General features: G+C 38.7%; 1 protein-coding gene across 3 annotated transcripts in view; it reads right to left on the bottom strand.

Annotated features, from left to right (window-relative positions):
* TSPAN5 (tetraspanin 5) overlaps positions 1-26,362 on the bottom strand; it is a 71,555-nt gene that overhangs the window by 22,456 nt on the left and 22,737 nt on the right. The window contains exon 2 of one of the 3 annotated variants that reach the window (XM_083367816.1): positions 1,665-1,829. The exons of the other annotated variants lie outside the window; for them this stretch is intronic. Coding sequence (XP_083223942.1) covers positions 1,665-1,685 — 21 coding nt within the window. The 5' untranslated portion in view covers positions 1,686-1,829. The remainder of the gene's footprint in view (positions 1-1,664; positions 1,830-26,362) is intronic. 3 annotated transcript variants of the gene reach the window in all.

The raw sequence follows: 26,362 nt of genomic DNA, 5'->3' as shown, positions 1-26,362 counted from the left end.
TTTTTCTCTATAATAATATTTTGCAATTAAGATTAGTCCTTTAATGTAGAGGCTGCATCCATTTGCCCAGAATCTACTCTGTTCTAAAAATATATATCCTTCCCTTTTGCAATGTACTGTAAGCTCAGTTTACAATCAATAGCATCTTCCAAGTACTGAAATAAGAGTGATAGTAAGAACGTAAGAGTACCAGAGTAAAACTAATTCAGATAACTGTTTGAAAATCTGTGAAAGCACTCTTAACTAGGCACCAAAAAGATGAAAGATTGTATATTATACTAACTGACCTGGTTCACACATCAAGCAATGGCATAAAATGGCCTTGTTTGATTTGACTTTATGTATTGTACAAACCCAGCCAGCTGTGGTTTACTCAGTGAACACAATTATGCTTAATGACTTAATAAAATGGCTTTGCATAGTTTTTAAATTCTGCAGCATTATGACCTCACCAACTGACAAGGATATTGTGTATTGTAGCTCAACAACATCAGGGAGTCCACAAAACTTGCTGACTTTGAAATGTTATTTCAGTCTGGCTAGGGCTCAGCACAGAAGGAACATATTGCCCCTTACCAGTAATTAATTTTAAGTACCTGGGCTGGATCCTTGCAAGACCACATATCAGCCTTCTCTCTGAAGATCTGACACAAATAGCAGACCTGCTCCATATGTGTATGTCACCAGTGTCCAGTACTGGACCCCTACAATATTGTACTGTATTGTGAGACCTCGTCTCTGTGCAAACAACAATCCATTCTGGGCTTCCGCAACTTGTAGGTACATCAGACATTTGCCAAACTACTTCAACCCTGCAATGGTAAACACTTGGCCAAGCAAAGAAGAAGCGGGTTCCGGCAGTCCACGCTCCCCAAAACACTTGGTTTAGTCTATTATATGAACCTGTATCTATATTTACACACACACACACACACACACACACACACACACACACACACACACACACACACAAACCCAACCCATCTGATTCTTGGTAAGTACAGCTCAGGATCCTCACCACATGGAAGTACCATTTACACTATTCAGTATCCTACAAATCCTTGAACTACAAGGAACCAATAACGAGTGTGTTAAGAAATTTGTACTCCCCAAATAAAAATATTTGGTATTATGCAGTAGAAATACCAAGATCTAGAAAATACGAATGCACTCTTACTGCCAGTCTGCTAATTATTGGACCATGGGCAATTATTTCTTAGAAAATTGGCCACAGCACTCTACCATGAAAAAACACGCTATGCATGGTATCTCTTGAATTTATAGACATTTACAAGCTAGCTTGGTATCCAGTTCTTTGTCCTTGAACAGCTGCCCCTGATAAGCCTCATTCTAGTGAATTAAGACACAGTAAGTATTTAGTTAACCCTTGCCTGAATTTATATCACCAAAGAACTTGCCTCAGGGACATTAGCTTCTGGATGCTAAATCTACTCCCTGATATCATTTTACAGACATTAAAATAAATAAATTTTGATTATTAGAAAAAAATATTCAAATGATTTTAATAGCAATGATTCTCACCTTGCTGGATAGCCCTTTTCAAAACCACAACATTACTGAATAACACAATTTGTTCCAGTTCTATGTAGCAAACTTTAATGTAAGGAAACACACAGAGCATGATTTCTAAAATTCTTTCCTACCCCTTTAACGTCAGTGGTCATATGTTGTGTTCATGTTGTGCATAGGGCATAGGCTATGCTCTGGATCACATTGATCCATTTGGCTTAGTTGGTAGAGTTGGTATCATTCTGAGACACATCCCATCTTCTTCTTCCATAGAGAAAAAAAGATCCAGAGAATTTTTCCTATGTGGTAGAAAAAGCACTCCAATAAATGTCAACAACAGAAGATCTAAGCAATCATTTTATTAAGGCAAGTTAACACTGAATCACTGGTATCCTGCACCCAAATGGTCCAAGATCAAACATCCCTACAGGGATTTTATATAAAATGTTGATCAAAGGCAATTGAAGCAGATATGGAGCTAATTACCTCTCCTCCCAATTCCAGAAAAAACTACTTTAAAACTGGTGTAAACTGTATGATAAGGGAAAGAAACAAAGGCATTCTACAAAGGCTGAAGAGACACAATAATCTTCTTTGAAATGCAAAATGGTAACTTTGAAATACAGGAGGTGCCAGTGCTGTAATTATTTTATCACAGTGACCCTGAATTAACTGCAAGAAGAAAGAAGATAAAGAAACAACCTCTACACGTCTTTTGAGTCTGGTATTTCTCACAAAGGATATAAATACTTTGAAGAATGCAAACAAATAATAAGACAACTACAAAGCCTTAGAAAATAAAATTTACTCAGAATAATTTGTGGAAAGATTATGCGATTGCTAAAGCATACAACATTCATATAATTCATATAATAGTTAAGTTCTCCAAATCCTTGACCTGATCAGTCCACATATATCAAATTTGTTCCTGTTCTGTTCAGGTTTTAGAAAACTGTTGTGCTGATAAAAGTCTCTCCGCCTAGCCCACATGCACACAAACACCTCTTTTCATAATTTCTTTGCACTATTTCAACATCACATGCCCGATCACATCCCAAAATTGCAAGTCAGCTTTGTTTTATTTTGGACTATTGCGGCCAGAGGGAAAATTGTATATGAATGCAGGGAAGGGGCGTTTCAAACCATAAAACCTCAGAAGGTGGCAGCACCTCCTCCTACCAATTATCTGTATGACTTTATTTCCAGCTTCAGTGCCAAAATCAGAGTCAGGTAATTTCATGTGTGATTTCTGGGTTCCTCTTGATTATCATTTGGTATATAGTGACTACAAGAAGAGAGGAACTGAAACACCAACTTCAAGACCCAAGACCAGGGGTGTCAAACTCAATTTCATTGAGGGCCGCATCAGCATTGTGGTTGCCCTCAGGGGGCCGGGTGGGTGTGGCCTATGGGGGCCCGGGCAGGAGTGGGACAGATCTGAGGGTCTCTGGCAGAAGGAGGGTCTCTGGGCCAGGGCCAAGACAGTGGGGGCCGTTCCCTCACTGTTTCCAGGATGGCTTTGCGGGCCGCATGAAACCACTTCGCGGGCTGGATCTGGCCCCCGGGCCTTGTGTTTGACATGTCTGCCCAAGACCTAGTCTCACATTTGTATTTAAACTCCTGAAGTCTGGTATAACAGACCACTGCCATTCATACTTTAAAATATAAAGACGAAATTCTAAAATTGCTTTGAAAACTCTGTGAACCACTCAACATCTTATACTTTGTTACTTAGTCAGATGCACTTACCCTGAGACAGATATATCGTCCATGGTTGGGTGGAGGAGAAAGCAAGAGAAAAAAGAGTAAGTTCAGCGATAAGTGAAGCAGAGAGGCTTGTGGCGTCAGACTAATTCAGTTATCCCTCTGGGAACTGATTAAAAATATGTGTAATCAATTAAGCTTTCTTCCTTCCTATTGATCTATAGATTAAAGACAAGTGAATTATTTAAAAAAGCAATAAAATCTGACCACACACAAACACGAATACTTAACTGCATGTAATAAACTTGTATGTAATTTTTAGGAATGCCAGAAGAGAATGCAAAACGGATGGGCACTAGACTAGTGCACTGTGACAGCCATTAGATCTAGCAAACATAGCTTTGCAATAAAGAGGATAGTTTAGTTTGTCAAGAGACCCCATGAATATTTTTAAAGTATCAAAGGAATGTCTGAAGAGCACATCCATTAGGAGGCTGGCCAGAACAAGGTCTGCTAAGCCAGGAACCCCTTCCAAAAGGATATCAGAAATTCCTTTCCTTATCTGATCTTTCAACAGGGAGGGAGAGTGGGAGGAAGGAAGGAAGGAAGGGAGGGAGGGAGGGAGGGAGGGAGGGAGGGAGGGAGGGAGGGAGGGAAGGAAGGAAGGAAGGAAGGAATCTTTCATTTACTTTACATCACATACCATAAAAAGAATGCAACTGCCAAAAATGTATTTCTCCCAAGTTTCTGTAGGTTATCCTAGAGCAGGGGTCCCTAACCTGTGGGCTGGCCATCCCCTCACTTGTGCTAGTGCCACGGCTGCAGGGCAGAAAACCAGGACGCACCACGGAGCGCAAAAATGGGCTACCGCCGCGCCTTGAGGCATAAAACAGACCACCGTCACGCCACAGGACACAAAAATGGTCACTGCCACACCATGGGGCACAAAAATGGGTCGCCGCCATGCTGCAAGGTGCAAAATGGTCACTGCGCCACAGGGCGCAGAAACAAGGTACTGCGCCACGCAAGAACGGGGCAGGGCTAGTGAGTATCACGCAGGCGCTTGCCCTGCCCTGTTTGCAGCGTGCAAGTGCTCACTGCCCCATGTGCACGTGCATGCACACATGTAAAATGCTTCCCCTTCCCTTTTCCTCCAGTCCGCCAACTCACAAAGGTTGGTGACCTCCGTCCAAATGGCTGTCCAATCTCTTCTTAAAAACTTCTAGTGTTGGAGCATTCACGGCTTCTGGAGGCAGATTGTTCCACTGATTAATTGTTCCAACTGTCAGGAAGTTTCTCCTTAGTTCTAGGTTGCTTCTCTCCTTGACTAGTTTCCATCCGTTGCTTCTTGTCCTGCTTTCAGGTGCTTTGGAGAATAGCTTGACTCCCTCTTCTTTGTGGTAGCCCCTGAGATATTGGAACACTGCTATCATGTCACCCCTCACCGTTCTCTTCATTAAACTACACATGCCCAATTCCAGCAACCGTTCCCTATATGTTTTAGCCTCCAGCCCCCTAATCATCTTTGTTGCTCTTCTCTGTACTCTTTCTAGAGTCTCGACATCTTTTTACATGGTGGTGACCAAAACTGGATGCAGTATTCCAGGTGCCGCCTTACCAAAGGATTGTAAAATGGTATTAGTACTTCACTTGATCTTGATTCTATCCCTCTGTTAATGCAGTCTAGCACTGTGTTGGCTTTTTTGGCAGCTGCAGCACACTGCTGGCTTATATTGAAGTGATTGTCTACTAAGACTCCGAGATCCCTCTCACAGTTACTACTATTGAGCAAGGTATTGAGCAATTTTGAATAGACAAGCTTCCCTTACACAATAACAGCAACAAAGAGTCTATTTGCCCAATCACAATAATTGTTTATGGAAACTATCACAGAAAGAATAAAAAGGGAGAACAATTGCACAAGTGCTCAAATAGTTGCATGCGTGACAAAGACCTCATCCAAACGTCCCACAAACAACAGCACAAAAATCTACATTAATTCTTCTCAGAGAACATGTCTTCATGAAGTCTTCCCCAACCTGTTATAGGGGCAGCCTAAATTCATCCATACTTCTTCAATTTTAAAGAAATATTTCCATCTTCTTTTGATATATGTCTCAGTATCATTGATCTATGATGTCCTGTTTTTACTATTAGTGATGGCAGAGCCGAGAGCTGATATCTGTTGAGCACCTATTGAGGGGTTCAGACAACTTAAGTCATTTCCCCTTCCCTCTGATTACTGACCTCCAAGGCCATTTCAGCTTTAAAAAAGTGGAATCTGGTTTGCAAGGAGCCATCTGTCCATCTAATGCTTGATTTGGTCTTTGCAAACTACAGCCCAGATATAATTTGGGCCCTTTATATGCACTGGTATGCTGGTTCTCTGGAACAGCATTACACCTATTATTAAATATGCATTCAGTGGTGGGTAAAAAACAACAACCCCTGAGCTGCCACAGTGATATAAAGTGAGAAAAATATGTATTCTGGATTGTGCACAAAGACTTTCTGCTGCTTCTGCCAGCAATGGGTGCTGTTCCTGTTGCTTTCAATTGCTTTAATACTTTGGGAGAGAGGCTATGCCATTTTGCCTACTGTAATTCCCTTCTCTGCCTCCACAGGTAAGTCCAGCTGCTGCTGCTGATGGACACTGGATCATAAACATGTCAGCAGATTAAACCAATTAAATTGAGATTTATTGACTTATGTATATTTCATTGAGATTGCAATCCCACTTCATTTTCAAAGCTTTCAGCTGGCATTGTAAGTTTATGTCTGTGAATGAGAGACTAATCCCGGAAATCGTTTTTCAGCCTTGAAGAGAGGAGGCTGAAAAGGAGGAACCAAAAAAACAAAAGAAAGAAACTGTCTTCAGACTTGCTAAAAATTCTGCATGACTGCACTGGTGAAGACTGCAGACCTTCATCCTTCTCCGCCTGAAGAACTGAGAAAATGATCTGATCTTATAACACAATTTGCAAGGGAGGCTACGGAAGTCAGGGGTCACCAACCCCCGGTCCATGGACCGGCATCAGTCCACAGCATGCCAGAAATCAGGTCACACAAACAAGCAAAGCCCCATTCTCAGGATGCAAGTAGCATGCAAAACCACGCTCCCTCCGGTCCGTAGAAAAACCTCTCTCCATGGAACCGGTCCCTGGTGCCCCAAAGGTTGAGGGCCACTGACGTAAGTCATATATGCTTACTTACATATGTGCATATACCAGCCACATATAGATCAGACAACTTTATTCTATCACAGCTACAAGTTTTGCCTTACAAATAAAAGATCTTCCATTGCACTGGTGCAAAACAGTGCATTAAGAGCAACAACCATGCATTCATTCGAGTTTAAAGTTCCAAAGATTTGTTATTATGTATGAAATGGGAAGAAAAAAAACTGAGAAAAAGAACCTAAGCCTAAACTAAACTAAGAAGTCTCTAACAGCAAGGCAACAGAAGACTCCTAGCGCCCTGATGATCCTTTTTGCCTTTCTCAAAACCTAGACCAGCTTCCTTTTTATTATAGTCTGATGCTCAGAACTGGATCCAAAAGCAGAGGTAAGACCTAATTAGAAGAGATCATAAAGGAATGATTACTTCCTCGAGTCTTAAGGCAAGAAACTCTGTCCAGAAAGTGTTCTAGATCAGACATGTAAAGCACAAGGCCCGGGGGCCGGATCCGGCCCGCGAAGTGATTTCATGTGGCCCGCGAATCCATCCTGGAAACAGTGAGGGAACGGCCCCCACTGCCTTGGCCCTGGCCCAGAGACCCTCTTCCTGCCAGAGACCCCCAGATCTGTCCCACTCCTGCCCAGGCCCCCATAGGCACCCTTGATGCGAACGATGTAGAGCTGACCACGCCCACCCAGCAGGCCATATGCACTCTAGCCATGCCCACCCAGTAGGCCACGCCCACCCAGGCCACACCCACCCGGCCCCCTGAGGGCAACCACAATGCTGATGCGGCCCTCAATGAAATTGAGTTTGACACCCCTGTTCTAGAGCATAAGAAGGTGTTGTGGAAGTGGAATGGGGGAATTCTAAAATTGTGATGCCATTCTGGAAAAAGCTCCTTGGCAAATAATCAGGAAAGAAAGGAGAAAGGGAGAAAGAAAATAGAGAAGAGGGAAGAGAGAGAAGGAAGGTGGATACAGTGAAAGGGGAAATGGACAAACAGCACCCAAACTTACGTGTATGTATTTATGTATGGCGATATATAATACCTACAGCATTACTGATATAACAAATGTTAAATACTTGAAAAAATGTTTATATTTCATTGTTTTTCTTCTTTTTTATTGAAAAGTTTTATAAAAATTACAATATTATCCCCCCCAACACACCCTTGACCCCCCCCACTTCCCAGAGCTGATTACAGGGTTACAAATATATAATAATCATAATCTAGCTAACATTAACCAACTATAAATAACCAAATACATAACTCCCTATAACATAAATACAAGCAAACAAAAATATCCAAATTATTAAACAATACTAATACTAAATATAATAATAACAATCTAAAATTTACTCATAAGCTAAATGAAACTTTTTAGTCCCATATTTATATTTCATTGTTTGGTGTGTGGTATATTAAAGGAACTGTGGAAAAAAAATAGAGCATAAGAAGGTGTTGTGGAAGTGGAATGGGGGAATTCTAAAATTGTGATGCCATTCTGGAGAAAGCTCCTTGGCAAATAATCAGGCAGGATGCTGACAAGGGCATTCCTAGGTAAGGTGTAGGTCATTTCTACAACAGTACTCCCAAAACACTAACAGGAAAAAGCAGCTACAGGGGGCATTTGCCAAAACTGAATCAGAAAGTGCAGGAAGGGTGAAAAATTTTCTTTTCCAGCTTGCCAAATTAAACCGGTTGTTTACAGAAGAACAATATCAAAGATGTAACAACCAATAGAAAAGGCAAGCATTTTTAGAATACGATTGACCAGCTTGCCAAATAGGATTCTATCCTTCCAGTCTCAATACTGAGGAAGAGCTTGTTGGAGATTCCACCCATTCATGAAGTCAAGGGGACCTGCACTAGGAAACAGGCCTTCTGACTACACATAGTACTCAATTTAGGACTGTAATTGAGTTCAGAATTATACTTCAAGTTGTGCCAGTTGTTAAACAGGTCACCATGTGACTCTGTGACTGATTTTATGACCTTTTCTGATCATAAGTAGTCCTGAGGACATCTGTTGCAACTTCAGTGATTAAGCGACTGGTCATAAGTTGAGCTCCCACATTGATCTCATTTAGGAAGGGCCTTAAAAACACTCTGTTTCAAAAGCTCTCTGCATCCCAGGATGAGAAGGAATTCTTATGTATTATTTATAATAATGTTTGATTGATTACTGTATTATTTTTAACAGTTGAGATATTCTGTTTCTTGCTGTGCTCTTATAAGCTGCCCAGGATTTAGTAAACTGAAATGGTTTTAAACACTGTGAAATAGATAAAAATAAACCTGCTGTGCTTTCCTGTTATGTGAACTATCTAAATCACAGTTAACACATCTACAGCGATAGCTTTTGATGCAATATATAGACTGGGATAGAAAGATAACTTCACACATTGTGCTGAACCAAGAGGTTTTCACTGAAAAAGGCAAAATGCTCAGAAATGGTCGAGTTATATGAGGGCAATTCAGAAATAAACCTCCGTTTGACCTTGTGTGAGAAATAGGTGGGGATAGCTTCACCCATCCTATGGCTCTGTGCACAGTAGTTCAGTAGGCAGTTAGGAGTGGAAGAAGGTTGTGTTGTAGTTGACTCATCTGCTAGATCAATTGAAAATGAACCTTGCCATAGAAAATCCCGCTGAATGTAAAATGCCTGCAACAGTATTCTGGGATGCCAAAGGAGTACTGCTAGTGAAGTCCATGGAGCATGGTTCAATTCAGAAGTCTACTGTGAAACGTTCCAAAAACTCAGATGAGCCATCCATAACAAGCTTCGGGGCATGCTGACGTCCAGCGTGGGGTTGGTTCACAATAATGCTCATCTGCACACAGCTAGACGCACCCAAGAACTTTTGAAGCAGTTCCATTGGGATGTTTTTGATCACTCCCCTATAGCCCAGATTTGGTGCAGAGCATCTATCACCTCTTCAGGCACATGAAACAGTGGCTTTCATCACACCGCTTCGACGATGACAACGCCCTTCACAATGCTATTACAGGGTGGCTTCATTCCCAAGCGGGAGATTTTTTTCCAGAAGGAATAATAATAATAACAACAACAATAATAAAGATTATCTAGTCCAAACCCCTGCTCAGAGAGGAAACCCGATACCAGGGGCGTCAAACTGCCGGCCCACAGGCCGGATGCGTCATCCCAAAACCCCGCCGACCCCATTGCCATCAATGGAGAGAAAGCTCCAATACGTTGCACATCACATGATGTCGCGAGTTTGACATGTCTGCCCTATACCATTTCAGACAAATGGCTGTCCAATCTCTTCTTAAAAACTTCTAGTGTTGGAGCATTCACGGCTTCTGGAGGCAGGTTGTTCCACTGATTAATTGTTCCAACTGTCAGGAAGTTTCTCCTTAGTTCTAGGTTGCTTCTCTCCTTGATTAGTTTCCATCCATTGCTTCTTGTCCTGCCTTCAGGCGCTTTGGAGAATAGCTTGACTCTCTCTTCTTTGTGGCAGCCCCTGAGATATTGGAGCACTGCTATCATGTCCCCCCTTGTCCTTCTCTTCATTAGACCATACCCAATTAAAGTTCTGTATCTGCGAGTGTCTGTCATTGATAACCAAACAGGGGTTTATTTTTGAATTGCCCTCACAGCAAAATGAAATAAACTACATCATGGTTAAAGTTAAGGCTCTATATTTGGGCTGCAAGAATGTACATGCCTACCAGATTGCAGTAAAAAGATATAAAACTAATTTCTGTAGCTCAAATAGGCATTATATATAAGGCAATATAAAAACCCAGTCATGAAAGACAAGAATCAATAATTTCATGTGATGCTCAATGGCATGCATTTGAAAGAGATAACATCAAAATACATAGAAGACAAATATATAAAATTTAGTGTCCTCCAAATGTGTTTGGCCAGCAACTGGCACAATCTCCAAGTGCCAAGGTCTTTGGATATGTTGTCTGAAAAACTCTGGGAGTTGCAATTCCAAAACATCTGGACACCACGTTAGGAAAACTTTTCATAAGGCTCATATTTATGACAGTTGCAATATCTGGGGGTCATATGATCACCTTTTGCGACAAGCAAAGTCAATGGGGAAGCCAGATTCACTTAAAAATCATGTTACTAATTTAACTATAATGATTCACTTAACAACTGTGACAAGAAAGATTGTAAAATGGGGCAAAACTCACTTAAAAACTGTCTCGCTTAACCACAGAAATTTTGCGCTCAATTGTGGTTGTAAGTCCAGGACTACCAGTATCTCTTTGTAAACCATAAATACGTATCTCCCCACTTGTAATTTCATTTATCATTTTCTTTTCTATTTCTCGTCACAGCTTATAAGGCAACTTTTTCCTTGTGTTTTTCACAAATTCAAATTTTCTTTGTTTTGCATGATTTAATTTTATTTACATTTCTTTTACTGTTAACATAGATTGTTGCTATAAAATTTTAATGTGTTGGGAGATAACTTGTAAGAACAGGGTTAAAAGTCTCATTTTACTACAGCTTTGTTTATAGGTACAAGTTCTTCTGCAAATTGAACAATATGCCCATTGTCATCCATTTTCAAATGAAAACATGGCTAGCAAAATATGTATTTTAATGAAGTATTTATAGCGCATTTAATTCCTATGTCACCTTCAATAGGTCAAATTGAATCACTTGAAGAGCTAATTAACAAGGGAGTTTGTTAGTTTCTTTTGTCAGTGAAAATCGAAAAATGGTTTTCAGAAAGCGCTATAATCTTAGAATATATCTTGGAACAGATTGTCTTAGAATGGATATCATCTCTACAAGCAATCATCTGCTTTCCAGCATATGGGAATAAAGAAAAGAATTACATTTATAGGAAGTAGAATATTTTTAATGTCATCATTTCATGGCACAGAATTTGTTCTTTTGTAAAATAAGTGTAACATATGTAATCTTCTGTATGAAAGGCATTCTTGTGCCCCAAAAGACACACCACGGGAATGACTGCACATTTCTGCCTAGAGGAAAATGCAGCAATATCATCCAGAAATGGCAAGTGTAACAAATCATTCCTGAAGAACAATGGCCTGCAGTAGATAGTCCAGGAGTTAAACATTCCATCCTCATAAATTAATTTGTCATGTCCTCCATCCTTTTCTCATGCTTATAATGCATAGTTTTGCCTTCCTTTCCCTTGAGACTCAAAGCCTTCTTTTTACCAAGTGTAAGATCTGTACAGAAAGAAAAGAAATGCCCATTCTGATGGCCTCTAAATTCACTCCACAGTGAGATCATGGGTAGGTTGGGTGGCTTGACTTAGCACAATTTAAAAAATTGGTTTTGCAATCCTTTATGTGTGCATGCATACACTGGTCAGGAGGCTAAGAATTAATGGAGCTGTAGTTGAAAACGTCAGGCGGATGGAAGGTACCAAGCTGTCTTTAATGGCACAGGTTTAAGAAGATACCATGGTTGCTCTTGATTTCACCATTTGCAATGGCAATCCTATCTCACTGCATGAGGAAGTCAGTGTGACAAGCCAACATATTCATCTTAAAACAATCCAAGCACTTTGTCTTTTATCAGAGCAACACAATGGTCCTGTTGTGCAAAGGCAGGCAACTGTATGTTCAACTGCTGCTGAATGAATTTTCATGGTGTGTAAATCACATTTCCCCACCTGCCACTTGGAGACTTTTTTCTCACGAACCTTGTCCTCTCTTCACAATGGCACAAACCAAAACATAGAACATTTTGGAAATAACCGAATATGATACAAGGCAAAAGCCTACTTCTCGTTATAATTTATAGTTACCGTTTCCAATATATTTTCCCAGTGTAAGAATGAAATACAGAATGAAATACAGAGATAATTACAAAAGGGTTTGGATTTAAGATATATTTCAAGCATACAGATTTCCATCTTAATTGGATAAAAGCCACAATGATCGCTTGAGATTTTCACATGTAAGCCAACCTCCCATGAAATTGTTAAAACTGGTCTTTTTTGTACTTTTTCCCTCCTTACAATCATTTGCGCACAATGTTTCACATCGTATGGAAGAGTGTCTAAATCCTTCTCTATCTTGATTTAACAAAGAGGTGATTTCATAAGACAAAAATGCATGTGGAAAGTCATTTAGGTACCAGATGGGAAAGCTGAAGCATCAATCCATGCCAAACATTTGTTACTTGATATATGCCAAATCAAGGTCCAAAACATAATAATACAACAGCTTCCAAAAGTTTGTTTTATCCTAGTACAACAATCCTGGAAAAATTGGGAGGGCTAAATGACTAAGCAGCTGTCCTGCAAAAAAAAGAATAAGACATGCAATTGAACCCGGCTCCAAGATACACCTAACAAAACAGAATCTGTTCTTATACCAGACCACTGTATTGGTCTCTTCTCAATCAGTTTTATTTACTTTGTTGACGCTGTTACTCTGATTCAAGCTCCAGGTACAAAAGGCTGCATTTTAGACTGTGATAGTAGGGTAAGATCTTGGGGAAGATTGTTCCAGTCTATTCCAAAGTTACTGTACTTTATTAGATAAACAATTTTCAAACTTTTTGTACCTTGTATCAGTCTCGCAGGAGCTGCAGATATAAATATAACCAGTAAAAATATCAAAATGAAGACAAGGCAACAGAACCAAGAAGTCCCAAAAGTCAAGTTCACACTTAACATTGAAGCTTACCTTGGGCAAGTCTGGCCACTTCCTGGATCAGGGGGCTTTCAAACCTGGCAACTTTAAGACTTGTGGATTTCAACTTCCAGAATTCCTCAGCCAGCCAGAGCTTAAAGTTGCCAGGTTTGAAGAGCCCTGATGTAAGTCATCAAGAGTCACCGCAGACTGCTGCTGAATACAAATGGAATAAGTAAAAAATAAATAATGTTACCTGCAAGACTGTTTCCATGTTTCACATATCCATGTAATGCAGACAGTTCTTGCATGACCACTACAGAGCACATGAATAATGTTAACCACAGTCTGTGAAGTAAACTGGGAAACTGAAAACTACAAGAATAAATATATTTATATAAGTGAGTAATTCTCTCTTTATGGGGTCATTTCAAAACCCCAAACACTTTAATATGCAGACTGGGGGAATGAAAATTACAGTCTTGTGCCACAAATTCCTGGTATTGTACCTTTGAATAATGGAAGGTCATCTTGTTGGGAAAGGCTGCAACTTTCTTATGGTCTTCTTCATGGTATAATAAAGCTCTATTCAGGATCTACAGTATTTATTTATCAAAGGTATATGGTTGCCCTTCTCTTTCAAAGTGACCTTGAAAGGTGTACGACAGGGGTGTCAAACTGCCCGTCTACGGGCCAGATGCTTCATCCGGAAGCTGCGCCCACCCCATTGCCGGCAATGGCAAAACCGTCCCAATATGTTGCACATCACGTGATGTTGCGAGTTTGACACGTCTGGTGTACGATAAAACAACAATGGAAATGTTCTACAAAAACTACTTAAAACACTTAAAATACCTGCTAGGTAGATATTTTTATCCAAATCGTAATTAAAAACAAGGTAATGGGAAGGAATGCATCAGAATATTACATGTGATATGGCTAGCACCTGGGGTCCCTGTGCCATTCCCATGTTGAAAAAAACATGTTTTGAAGCAGTGGTCCCCAACCTTACCGGCTTTGCGGACCAGCAGTGATGACGGCGGCAGGGCAGGGGGGGGGAAGGAGAGGGAACAGTTCCGTATGAGCAGCATGCTCATGCAGCTCCATTTGCACAAGCAGTGGGCATGCATGTATTCCGCTCACACAAATGAAGCTTTGCGCACGCACACAGGCTTGTCCGACACTTGGGTGGCCCGGGCACCCAAAAACCAGGGCCCCAGTTGGGGGATCCATTTTGAAAGATTCCAGGTTGGAGGATGATGTTTCAAAGGGCAGGTGCCACCGCAGGTAATGCTCACCTCCAGGTCCCTCGTATAATGTGGTCCCAGGCCATCTATTGCCTAAGTTGGCACCAGAAAGATCATGCTCGGGTACACAGGCTATTAACAGAATATCCAATGTCCTGCTTTAGTTTTGGTGTGAATAATATAATTCCAGATAGCTGTAGGGAAAGATTCACATGATTCTCAAGTTTGTGGTAAGACTAGAGAGATGCTATTGATGCAGTAAGTCCTAATAAGGTAATAGTGCTCTAGAATAGTTTGAAACCAGTGTACTAGATTATTGTATTAGAAACACTGGTTCAAAGTAATTTCAACCAATGCAAAAAAGGAAAAAAAGCAACATGGAACACACAGTTGCTAAATGTCTTCTGTTACAACAATTTGCACACATGTATACTGTATGTTGTTAAAATCTGCAAGAACATCTTGCAAAACTATGTTGTATATCATTTTAGTTCTTGGCACTTTCAATAGTGAAAAAGTGCATGGGAATGCACACCAAAACACTTAAATTCTAATGGAGTAAATTAATTACAATGTCGAAATATAGAAAAGTGCTAAAGGCAGGTTCAAGTGATCATCTATTGTGATCATTACACTGGTGTGCAGTCAATTTTCGGCCATGCCACCACCTTTATATTTTCTGGCCTCCCTTCCAATCTGAAAGCAATGGCTCAATTTTTGCCAAACATAGATAGACCAGCTACATGTACAACAAAGGCTACTGATGAAATGTCACCAACTAGTGCATTAGGCACACAATGTTCACACTGGTTAAAGATAATCTGGAGAAAATTGTTAAATTACAATTCCGAGGACTGTTCCAATTCATTCTTAGGGGCTGGGAGTAATGAGAAGATCCTTCCTTTTCTTTCTCCTAGCCAAGTTAAGTGGTTGCTGGGAACAGAGAGGAGGAGCACCAAACTCATTTGGCAATTCATGAACGACTCATTCATTTACAATCTGAGTACTTTCTGCACAAAAGGAGCAACATGATCTTAACCAATTGGCTAAAGATGAACCTGAATGTTTCTCTTTGCTGAAAAGCAACATTCATTATTGCTCTGAAAACTGTTTTCTTTCCAAGGCTTACGAGACAGAGGACGAAAACACAAGGATTTCTTTTGCCATCGTATTGCTCAGGAAAGGTCTTTTATTCATTTCCATTATGTAGCCATATATTTGACTTTTGAGGGGATTCATTTTCAGAACTTCCACCCATTATTCTAATTCCACCCCAAAAATATAAACAGGTAGGATTGAAGAAAGAAAACATGAAATAATATCAAACAACAATAAATCTATTATTTCCAAGAACCACTGAGCAATCAAACCAGCAAACTGATCAACAGGAGGGATCCAAACTCACCAAATATTCTTTATATAGTGGTAAAGTCTCCCTAAACTCAAACTGAACTTCTGGTGAAGTTGCCTTGGCAACAATATAAAACCAGGTTGTTGTTGCTTTTTTCCAAATTTTATTTTTTAATTTCTCAGTCCAGCTACAATTCCCATATTTCCTAAGGATCATTCACCCAAGTTCTAACCAAGACTAACCCTCTTTATTCCAAGCTCAACATTGCCACATGAGGTGAGGCTACAAATGATTTTCATGAATTTTTTTTAAAATTTTATTTATTGAGCACAACTTCTGATGGTGGTATCAATTAAAAGTCTGGAATAGCATTTCAGAAATAGTTTACATCTGCCTTCTTCCAAGATATTGTTCTTCCAAGTTTAGTCCAAAGATGTGAAATTCTCCAAAGGACTTTCAAATACTAACCAGAATGAATCCTGCTTAGCTTCCAAGATCAACCAGTCTTTTTTGGTACAGTACTGTCACCTGCAGAAACCTATTATTAGCAGCTATCAAACATCATCTAATACCTCAAAAAATATCATCTCACAAAGAGCCAATGCTTCTCATCTATTTTGCACAACTCTTTCAAAAAACACATATTACCATGAAACAATATGGTATCCAACCTATCATTAGGCTAAAACAAACTAGCAGCAAATGTTAAATATTCTTGCTAGGAGATCAAGGAAGAAGAAGAATATTTCACCAGATTGCATAGCCCCAGGACCACCTCTTTTGTACTCCCGGTCTAAGCTCTTTCCTATCATGAAAACGATAATTTATCTTAATACCTGACTACAGCCAATTATTTATTAGGGTAGTTTCCACTTTTACTTCAGGGTCTCTGGTCTAGGGTCCTCTATCAGCATCAAGTACTGTGCAGAGATTAAAGAAGTTCTTATCCAAAACATAAGATATACTGACACACAAGAGAGCAACTGAAAATGTGAACATTTGCTTGAGTTCATTTAATCTCTTATATACTTCCCCCCATTTTGAGATGGGAGTACTTTTCCTTCATGTTCAGTTCAGCTTTAGTCTAATACCTCAATACTAAGCTGATTGTCTTTCTAAAAAGATTTGTTTTTGCTTCAAATTTATTTTGCAAAAGTGGCTTTATTAATAGCACATGGGAAAACAGGACATCTAATGTCCTAGCAAAATAAAAGCGTCAGCCTGCTTTGTTTGAAAGAACCCTCCCCCACCCTACTTTTTGTGCCTTTTGTCCACAAATGAACAATGCGTCACACACACAGCAGTCTCCATATAATTCCTAGCTGACATGAAGACAGGGGTTTCCTAGGAAACCAACATTTAAAAAAATAATACAAACATAGAAATGTCTGGCAGAATTAGTATGTAAATGAACTCGAGCCAGTCATATATTTTTCACTGACAATTGAAGATCCACATTATCCTTTGACAGTGGCTTCTACAATTTGATTTAAGACTTCATGTGGCAATGTCATCTATATGGCTCCAGAACTTTCATGAAAAGATTTGGAAACTCTTTTGTGGAAAATATTATTGTTCTTTATTACATTAATAAACCACTTTTCTACTTCTATAAGCATTCAACTTGGCTTACAATATTAAATCAAAACAAAAATTAGAATCAAATCCATTACAATTAGCTTAACCAGAAAAAGTTATAGAATCAGATGCATTTTGGCCATGTTCCTAATACTGGATTTTAATATTTCAAAAAGGCAAAACAAGAAAGAGCATGTAAATGGATTTTGTCATGGCTAATGTAATTACCAGAAGATTTACAATAAATACCGTGGAAAAAATGAATACAGAGATCCTGAAACTTCCATCTTTCATACACATTTTCAGTGCCAAACACTAACAAGAATTGAGAAGTAGGACTCACTAGTCACATTCAGTCTCCATCACTGGTTACACGTAATGGAAAACTCTTTTTCAATTGTATACAATTGTATATAATTCGCCACCCCATACTGCCACCTGGGAAGTGCCCAAGGCATGAATAACTGAACAGAGCATTTGGATGATGCCAGAATGGAGAAGGTTGATATACAGTTACAAGAAAAAGTATGTGAACCCTTTGGGATTACGTGGAGTTTTGCATGAATTGGCCATAAAATGCGCTCTAAACGTCCTGTAAGTCACAACAATAGAAAAACACAGTCTGCTTAAAATAATACTACACAAACATTAGCTGTTGTCATGTTTTAATTGAACAGAAGATGGAAACATTCACAGTGCAGGATGGAAAAAGTATGTGAACCCCTAGCCTAATGACTTCTCCAAGAGCTAACTGGAGCCAGGAGTGAGCCAACCTTGACTCCAATCAGTGTGATGATATTGGATGTGTTGCTGACAGCTGTCCAGCCCTTTAAAAACACACACCTGTTTTGGGTTTACTGGTCTCAAGAAGCACTGTCTGATGTGAACCATGCCTAGCAGAAAAGAGCTCTCAGAAGACCTACGATCAAGAATTGTTGACTTGCATGAAGCTGGAAAGGGTTACAAAAGTATCTCCAAAAGCCTTGATGTTCATGTGTCCACGGTAAGACAGACTGTCTACAAATGGAGAAAGTTTAGCACTGTTGCTACTCTCCCTAGGCGTGGTCGTCCTGTAAAAATGACTGCAAGAGCACAGCGCATAATGCTTAATGAGGTAAAGAAGAATCCTAGAGTGTCAGCTAAAGACCTACAGAAATCTCTGGCACATGCTAACATTTTTGTTGACACATCTACAATAAGGAAAACATTAAACAAGAATGGAGTACATGGGAGGACACCACGGAGAAAGCCATTGCTGTCCAAAAAAAATATTGCAGCACGTTTGGAGTTTGCAAAAGAGCACCTGGATGTTCCACAGCACTACTGGCAAAATATACTGTGGACAGATGAAACCAAAATTGAGTTGTTTGGGAAAAACACACAACACTATGTGTGGAGAAAAAAAGGCACAGCACACCAACATCAAAACCTCATCCCCACTGTAAAACATGGCAGAGGGAGCATCATCGTTTGGGGCTGCTTTGCTGCCTCAGGGCCTGGACGGATTGTTGTCATTGATGGGAAAATGAATTCGTTTATCAGGACATTTTGCAGGAAAACGTATGACCATCTGTCCCCCAACTGAAGCTCCGCAGAGGATGGGTGATGCAACAGGACAATGACCCAAAGCATACAAGTAATTCAACACAACAATGGCTTCAACAGAACAGAATACGCCTTCTGGAGTGGCCCAGTCAGAGTCCTGACCTCATCCCGATTGAAATGCTGTGGCATGACCTTAAGAGAGCGATTCACACCAGACATCCCAAGAATATTGCTACACTGAAACAGTTTTGTGCAGAGGAGTGGTCCAAAATTACTCCAGATCGTTGTCTGATCTGCAACTACAGGAAACGTTTGGTTGAGGTTATTGCTGCCAAAGGAGGGTCAACCAATTATTAAGTCCAAAGGTTCACATACTTTTTCCACCCTGAACTGTGAATGTTTCCATCTTATGTTCAATTAAAACATGACAACAGCTAATGTTTGTGTAGTATTATTTTAAGCAGACTCTGTTTTTCTATTGTTGTGACTTACATGACGTTTAGAGCGCATTTTATGGCCAATTCATGCAAAACTCCACGTAATCCCAAAGGGTTCACATACTTTTTCTTGCAACTGTATTTGCTTCAACTCTGCAAAATCTATAGATCTATTTCTTTCAGCTCTGTAAGATCAAAAGAATCCCAAATCACATTGTAAGATGCTGCCCACAGCTTTTTAATCCGTTCTACCCAATTATCTTCAAGGTTCATTATCAAGACCTAAGGCTAAGCAAATGTGAGCCAATTTTTGTACCATCCTCCATACCTCACAGCTGTCTGTACACAAATGATTTCATCCTTAATTCTTTAATACATTCAGGCAACTGTAAACAGGGCAGCTGGACAAGAATCTTTTTTTTAAAAAAAATGTTTAATTTTTTAACATAATCACCTTAATATTTGGTAAACAGTGTGTTGTCTGGGTTTACATTTAAGAAACATTCACTAACAGTTGATTTCTATAATCTATAATCCACATAATAACTTTACTTGATTTCCTCTTTTTCCCATAATGTTCTTTTTTACCAAACTTAATACAATTCTTATTTTAGTGAATGATGATTGAATATAAAAGTCTTCTAATATTTTTAAAGATAATAATCATATCAATATAATATTCCTTTTCTATCTAGTCATTCTGGTTGTCTCATCATAGATCCTGTTTACAGTTCTTGTTTACATTTGTTTTTCCCACAATGTACAAAACATTCCTGCTGGTTAAGATTTTCTCAAAGTTAATTACACTTAAATATTTAACTCTATTTTTTCTCATGTAAGCCAACCCAATACTTTTACCTTTCTTAAGGAATAAATAAGACTAAAAAAAGAAAAAAAGTAGAATAAGAATAAAAAAAGATAGTATGCTACTTAGTTCTTATAAGCTAATACATATTTATTTCAAAAAAATTGTTTTGCCATAATTAAAACTATATTTAATCTTTAAATATTCCATTTAATAAATCTAGTCCTCTAGTCTTTTAACTCTTATTCAAAACATTTTTAATCCATTGTAATTTTCTTAAAGTCAATCACCTTTAAATATCTAAAACATTTCCTTTATATAAGCCATTCCAACTCTTTTATATTACTCATAACAAGAAATAAAATAAAAAGAAAAAAGGGCAAGAAAATACTATGTTTCTTGAGAAGCTCTTCCCTCTTAAAATCAAATTCATATCCAAAATTTTTCTATTTCTTTAACCATATTTGAACAGGTGTTTCTTTTTAAAATATTCTCTCTGATAGGCCCCATCATCTATTTTCTTAATTTTCACTTTACCCTTTTTCTTTTGCCCAGTATCTTTCTTAATCAATACGTTCTGCTGAATCAAAGAATCTTTCCATATTCTTGTAGGTGTTACTGTAGATATAAAAGGTAAGTCAAGTACAATATCTTTGTGAGAGGCATTTGCCCATTCATTTTTGTGAAAATCTTTTTCTTTCTTTTTGTCTCTGCTTCTCTTATCATTTTTTGTCTCTCCAGTTCTAGCGTTTTTCCTGGCATCTCTGCAGTCCATTTTGTCCAATCTTTTTTCTTATCCTCAAATTTGTTTTGTGGTGATAAAGTATAAGTTGTCTTTTCCAAGTTGCCTTTTCCAATTTCTTGTAAAAAAAATTTCCACTTGGGTTAAAGCATACTTCTTTGTTTTGTTAGGTTCCATCTTTAAGTCTCTAGCCTCAAATTTGTATTCCATTGTCTCTTTTATCTGTTCCTTCTCTGTTGTTGTTTCATGGGATTTTTTTTGTTGTTGTTGTAAAATTAAATTGGAGATAAATTGGTTTATATTTTCAAAGTAATTTGGGATTTCTTTGTGGCTTGAAATCATTGTTACTTGAATTAGTTGAATCATATGTCTCCTCTTGAAAAGTATTTATTTTTTCTCGATAGGTTCTTTCTATAAATCTCTAATTTTCCATAAGACCAAGAATCCAAATTTCTTTTCTCTGGAAATAGCTTTGGGGTCAGAGTTAAATAGATACCTGTAATCCAGAAAGTTCAAAAAAGGGTGTGTGTTTTTTGTTCCCTGAGGTTTGTAAGTCACACTTTGTATGCAGCCCAGATTGTTTTCTTGTCACAACTGTTCTCTATTGTTAGAGCTTTGAAGGTCACAAGTAGAGATTAGTTTTTCCCAGATTTTGCCAAGTCCTGCATGAAAGCCATAGCTGTCGTAGTCTTCATCCACCACTAGATGTCAGCACTGGTTTATTTTTTTCAAATTTTCAAAATGAACAAATTGCCTTTAAAATGAGAATCTTAACCATTCAGTAATTTCAAATTTATCCAAATTTAGGTTTTATAGTCATTTCATTTCAATATGTTTTGGTCCTCCATAAAAGGTTTAATTTGCCGCTTCTGTTAGTAAAAGGGTGGAGCAAAAATCCCCCTCCTTCACTTTTGGAGGTTTGCTTCTTGGGATTTTTTTTTTCTTCAGGAAAGTTGATAAGTAGGATAGAGAAAATAAATGTTCTTACCCACATTCAAACGCGCTGTTTACAATCAGCTTAAAATAGTGCTTTTGACTTTGGTTGCTTGCAGCTTGGGCTAGACTCTGAAGTTAGGCTAGCCTTTCTCCTGTTGGTTTCTGGAAGGCTTCTCCTGGACCGATTGGGTCGATCACCATCTCTCTGAGGTCCCTAGGACTTCCTTCCTTCTTTGCCACCTCTTTGGGGTGGCTTATGGCCCCTTTAGAGTCCCCTAACATGAAGAAACTCGGCCGAAGGGCACGGAATCCTGAACCCCTCGACTGCTGCACTGCTGCGCAGGACCAGAAGTCGGCAGCTGGACAAGAATCTACAGAAACAACAATAGGAGAGAAGTCTTCATGCATGATCGTCATTACGTTCAGTACAGACACAAATCAGATCTCTTGTCAATGTCACCCTAGACATCGCTGTCTTCTTCATTTCCTGGAGTTCCCCTGTAAGTCAAGGTACACCCTAGGATTGATGACTGGAGAAAAGCCTCACACCAGCACACTCTTACAATGCTGCTGTAATCTCCAGGCACCAAATAGAGATGCCTAGCATACTTCAAGATCAAACAGATGTCAAGAATGGATGATTGCATAGGTAATTCTCAACTTGTTGACTGTAATGGAACACATTAAAGTCATAAATTGTGACAGCTGTAAAGTAAGCCACCGACCTGGTTTTATGATCTTTCTTGCAGCAGTCATTAAGTGAACGCTATGGCTGTTATGCAAATCTATTGTTTGCTATAGGGTGTTTTTGCCCAAAACCAGATGGCTGGTTTTCAGCAAAATCATCATAAATCAAGGTCATGTGATAACAGGACTCTGCAAATGGCTGTAAATGGAAATCAGATACCAAGCATCTGAAATGCAGTCATGTCACTGTTGAGGGGACAGCTATTGGAAATTTGGAACTGAGTTATAAGTAGCTTTCGGAGGGTCTGTTGTAATTTCAGTCATTAAGTGACCAGTGGTAAGTTGAGGACTGTTAAGTTGCCTCCTCCACAAAGGCCAAAGGAATCAATTATCCAGAGTTTGCGTAGAAAGTGATCTGGACACAATAAAAAACTGGTAACTCTCCCCTCCAACTGCAGTTCACACACCATCTACTTCAAAGTACAATCATATGCAAAACCAATTTACCATGGAGAAGATAACAATACAGAGTTGTTGAAATCACAGATGGCATTTTTATAGAACTTCCACTAAAAAATATAAAATTCTGGCAGACCACAAAATAAGGCTGATTTGCTTCTAGTTACTGCCTAGAAGCAAAGGAAAGAGGTAGCAAGCTGCACAAAAACACAGTACGGTAAGTGAGCTGTATAGAGACTGTGAACAATAAAACATTCACTAGTAGACAAAAAAAACAAGACAAAATTGTTAGGTAGATTTTTCATTGTCTTCTAGAGAACAGATGACTGTTGGAATAGTATCTATTCTAAATGTTACTCAGAGCCAATGTGTTACCTGGGAAATATTTCTTCCTGCAAATTCCAGTTTAAATATGAGGCTGAAGGGAGATGTTAAATCCCACTAGTTCTCACATTTCAGCCAACATCTGCTTTGTTTTTTAAAAAGAGCAAAAAATGTCCTAACTAGCAGAAAAGGAGAAGTTGGGATCTACTTATTGCATATATGCTAATATTTTATGCTTCTGGCTGACATATACATGTGTATTTGCTGTTTGAAGATACCTCTCAATCTTGAGAATGCCTGGCAATATCACAAGAAGGATTTTGATTTGACAGCAACTCAAACTAACAAGTCGTCGATAAAGGAAACTTCAAAATTCTAAAAAAAAGAAATGTAACAATTATTTCCTAGGCAAGAAACATAACACGGGACAGAATAATCCACGCAATTCCTAATCTTCTGTGATGAACCAGTATTGTATTTATAACAATATATGTTTGTAAAACAGATGTGAAATTGCCTGCTGGACCTTGTCAGGTCTTGTATTGTATATAATAAGGCACAATCAAGGAAATCAGAATCACATGCAGTCCAATAAGTAATGGTATTAATTTCTTGCCTTCTTTTATCAATGAGTTTATTGGAGCAGAGTATCTTTGAGCATGTTGAATCTCTTCTTCCAGAGCTTTTTTCAACTTGGACCAAGTTACTGCTTATGAGATAAGATGCTAAGAAACTCCAATCAAGTGGTTGTTTATATCTCTCACCCTCCTCACTGTCCTTCAAAACCACCTGTGAAGCCCTCTAGTCCTGGTCCTTGTAAGTCCTGGATATCTCATCTAGATAAAGTTTGCCCTGGTAAGGGTAAAAATCCTCTCAATATAAGATGCTGGTGGGAAGGATCGGGGGGGGGGAAACCTTCTCAGTAGCAGCCCTTTTGCTCAGGAACAACCTGGGTTCACAAAATTATGATGGCTCTGTTCATACTAAGATTTCAGAAGACAATGAGTTTTCCAGGGCAGAAAGTGCCATTTAAGTAAAAAGAACTGTTCAAGAAGATCATAATTAGGGAACTTTGCATATGGTGTAGTCTATTGCTTTGTTTTTACTGTTTGGAATGTATGCAACCTGAAATGGAATAGGCAACATACAGATGGAAAAATAAATATAAATAAATCCAACCCACCAAATCTATGGCTTAGCATTTGACAGGGCCTCCCTGACCCACATGCTTGTAATCAATCTAAGAATGTCCTACTACGATATGATGTTACCTTCATCTTAACCCTAGTCCACGAGTGACACAGACGTAAGCCACTCTTAGTTGTACCCGAGGTAAAATCATTTTTTCCCTATATTTTAATACTATCAAAGGGCAGTCTCAAAATGTATAAAATCTTGCTCATTACCTTGTTGATTGCAATTGCTTGAAAGAAGCAAATTAGAAATTAGAGTGGGGATAGCAAATGTCATGCCAGTATAGTTTTCCAAGGACTCAAGATGAATGATTAGATAGCACTTCAATTCAGCAGTAGGAAAAGGCCTATAAACTTGAATTGGCCACCACACAAATGCAAATATGGCATTTAGAAATTCAACATACATTGTTACATGTGAATCAAGTTGCATATATTATTCTGGATGTGCAGATGTTATGTCCATAATTTAACTTGCATTCATTTCTTCCTGGATGACACATCTATTTAAAAAACATTTCCTCCAGGTTGCTTTTCTTCCTTTTCTCATTGTTACAGGGGTGTTTATAGCCAAAGTGTTCCAAGTTCTCTGCTTTTCTTTTACTTACTACCATTGCCAACCCCAGCAAACCTTTGATCTTGGACAACAGAATCTCAATTCTAATGTGTTATGTTTAAACAATTATGAAGAGGAAAAAGAGTACTTATGCACATCTCTAGCCATATCATTTCCTTCCATTCATCCTCTGAACAAAAGGCATGTTTGCCAGAAACTAAGATAAATGCTTAAGCAAATGAGGTGATGATTGCAATTATATTTTTAAAGAGTGGGAGACTCACTCTTGGAAGATATCCATGACAGCTACATGGTATTAAATGATCCAAGACATCCCTGAATATCAGATGGGAAGAGCAATAGTACAGTATTATTTGGGGGAATCGTGATGGTGCCTCCACAGACACCTGACTGCAATAAACTGCTAAACTAAATTGATGTCCTGTTGAGTCAGCATTATACTTATATTTCCTGAATGTGCTATTCAGCTAGGTTTGTTGAAATGTTTAAAAAGAAATTAGAACAAAATATGAATTCAGGATTTATAATGATAATCTTATCCAAGTACCATATATTCTTGTGGATCAGCCAAATTCCAAAACATATTCCAAAATTGGATTCGGCTTATCCATAGATGGGGGGGCATTAATTTATTACATTCATTCATTTATTATATTTTTATCTTGACTTTATTATTTTATAAGTTAAGTCAAGATGGCCAATATACCTAACTCCTCCTTCTATTTTCCCCATAACAACAACCAGATGAGGGGAGTTGGGCTTAGAGAAACTGGCCCAAAGTCACCCAGTCAGCTTTCATGCCTCACAGTCTCCTGGTTTCTAGGCTGTGGTGGGATTCAGCCAGATCGCACCACTTCGGCAGAACCGGTATCTAATTTTTCCTTGCCCAGGCCCAGAATGGAATTCCAGAAGTGGCATCCACACAGAGAACTGGTTGTTTACATATCTGAATCCCACCACTGTTTCTAGGTCAGCATCTTAACCATTATACCATACTGTATATACATATATCCAGCTATATATATGATAATACTTTTTAAAAGCACCATATATACCCATGGATGTCCATCCACAGATAAACTGACCCTCACATTTTTAAGTACAATGAAAAAGTACGACCCACAGATAAGCAAATTGTGAAAATTAAAACATATGACAATCTGGAGAGTCAGCTTATCAATAGGTTGCACATTTATCCATAAAAACAGTTAAGATATTAACCAGATGATTTATTAGAGTATTTGCTTTATGTGTTGTGTAAAGGATTGATTAACTATTGTACTGTAGGTAAAACAACTATGCAAAATTTGGTTACTCTATGAAAGACACCAAGGAAAGATCTGTCAGCTGACATAAAACAATAGAACCAGTCTTTAGTAAAGTATTCCTAAATGATGTATACATAACAATGAGCATGAAAAAACAGGAGCAATAACCATAAACATGGCAATGCAATA

Source organism: Vipera ursinii, assembly GCF_947247035.1.
Source record: "Vipera ursinii genome assembly, chromosome: 7".
Lineage (NCBI taxonomy): Eukaryota > Metazoa > Chordata > Lepidosauria > Squamata > Viperidae > Vipera > Vipera ursinii.
The sequence above is the reverse complement of the archived record's forward strand: the minus strand, read 5'-3'. Positions and strand labels throughout refer to the sequence as shown.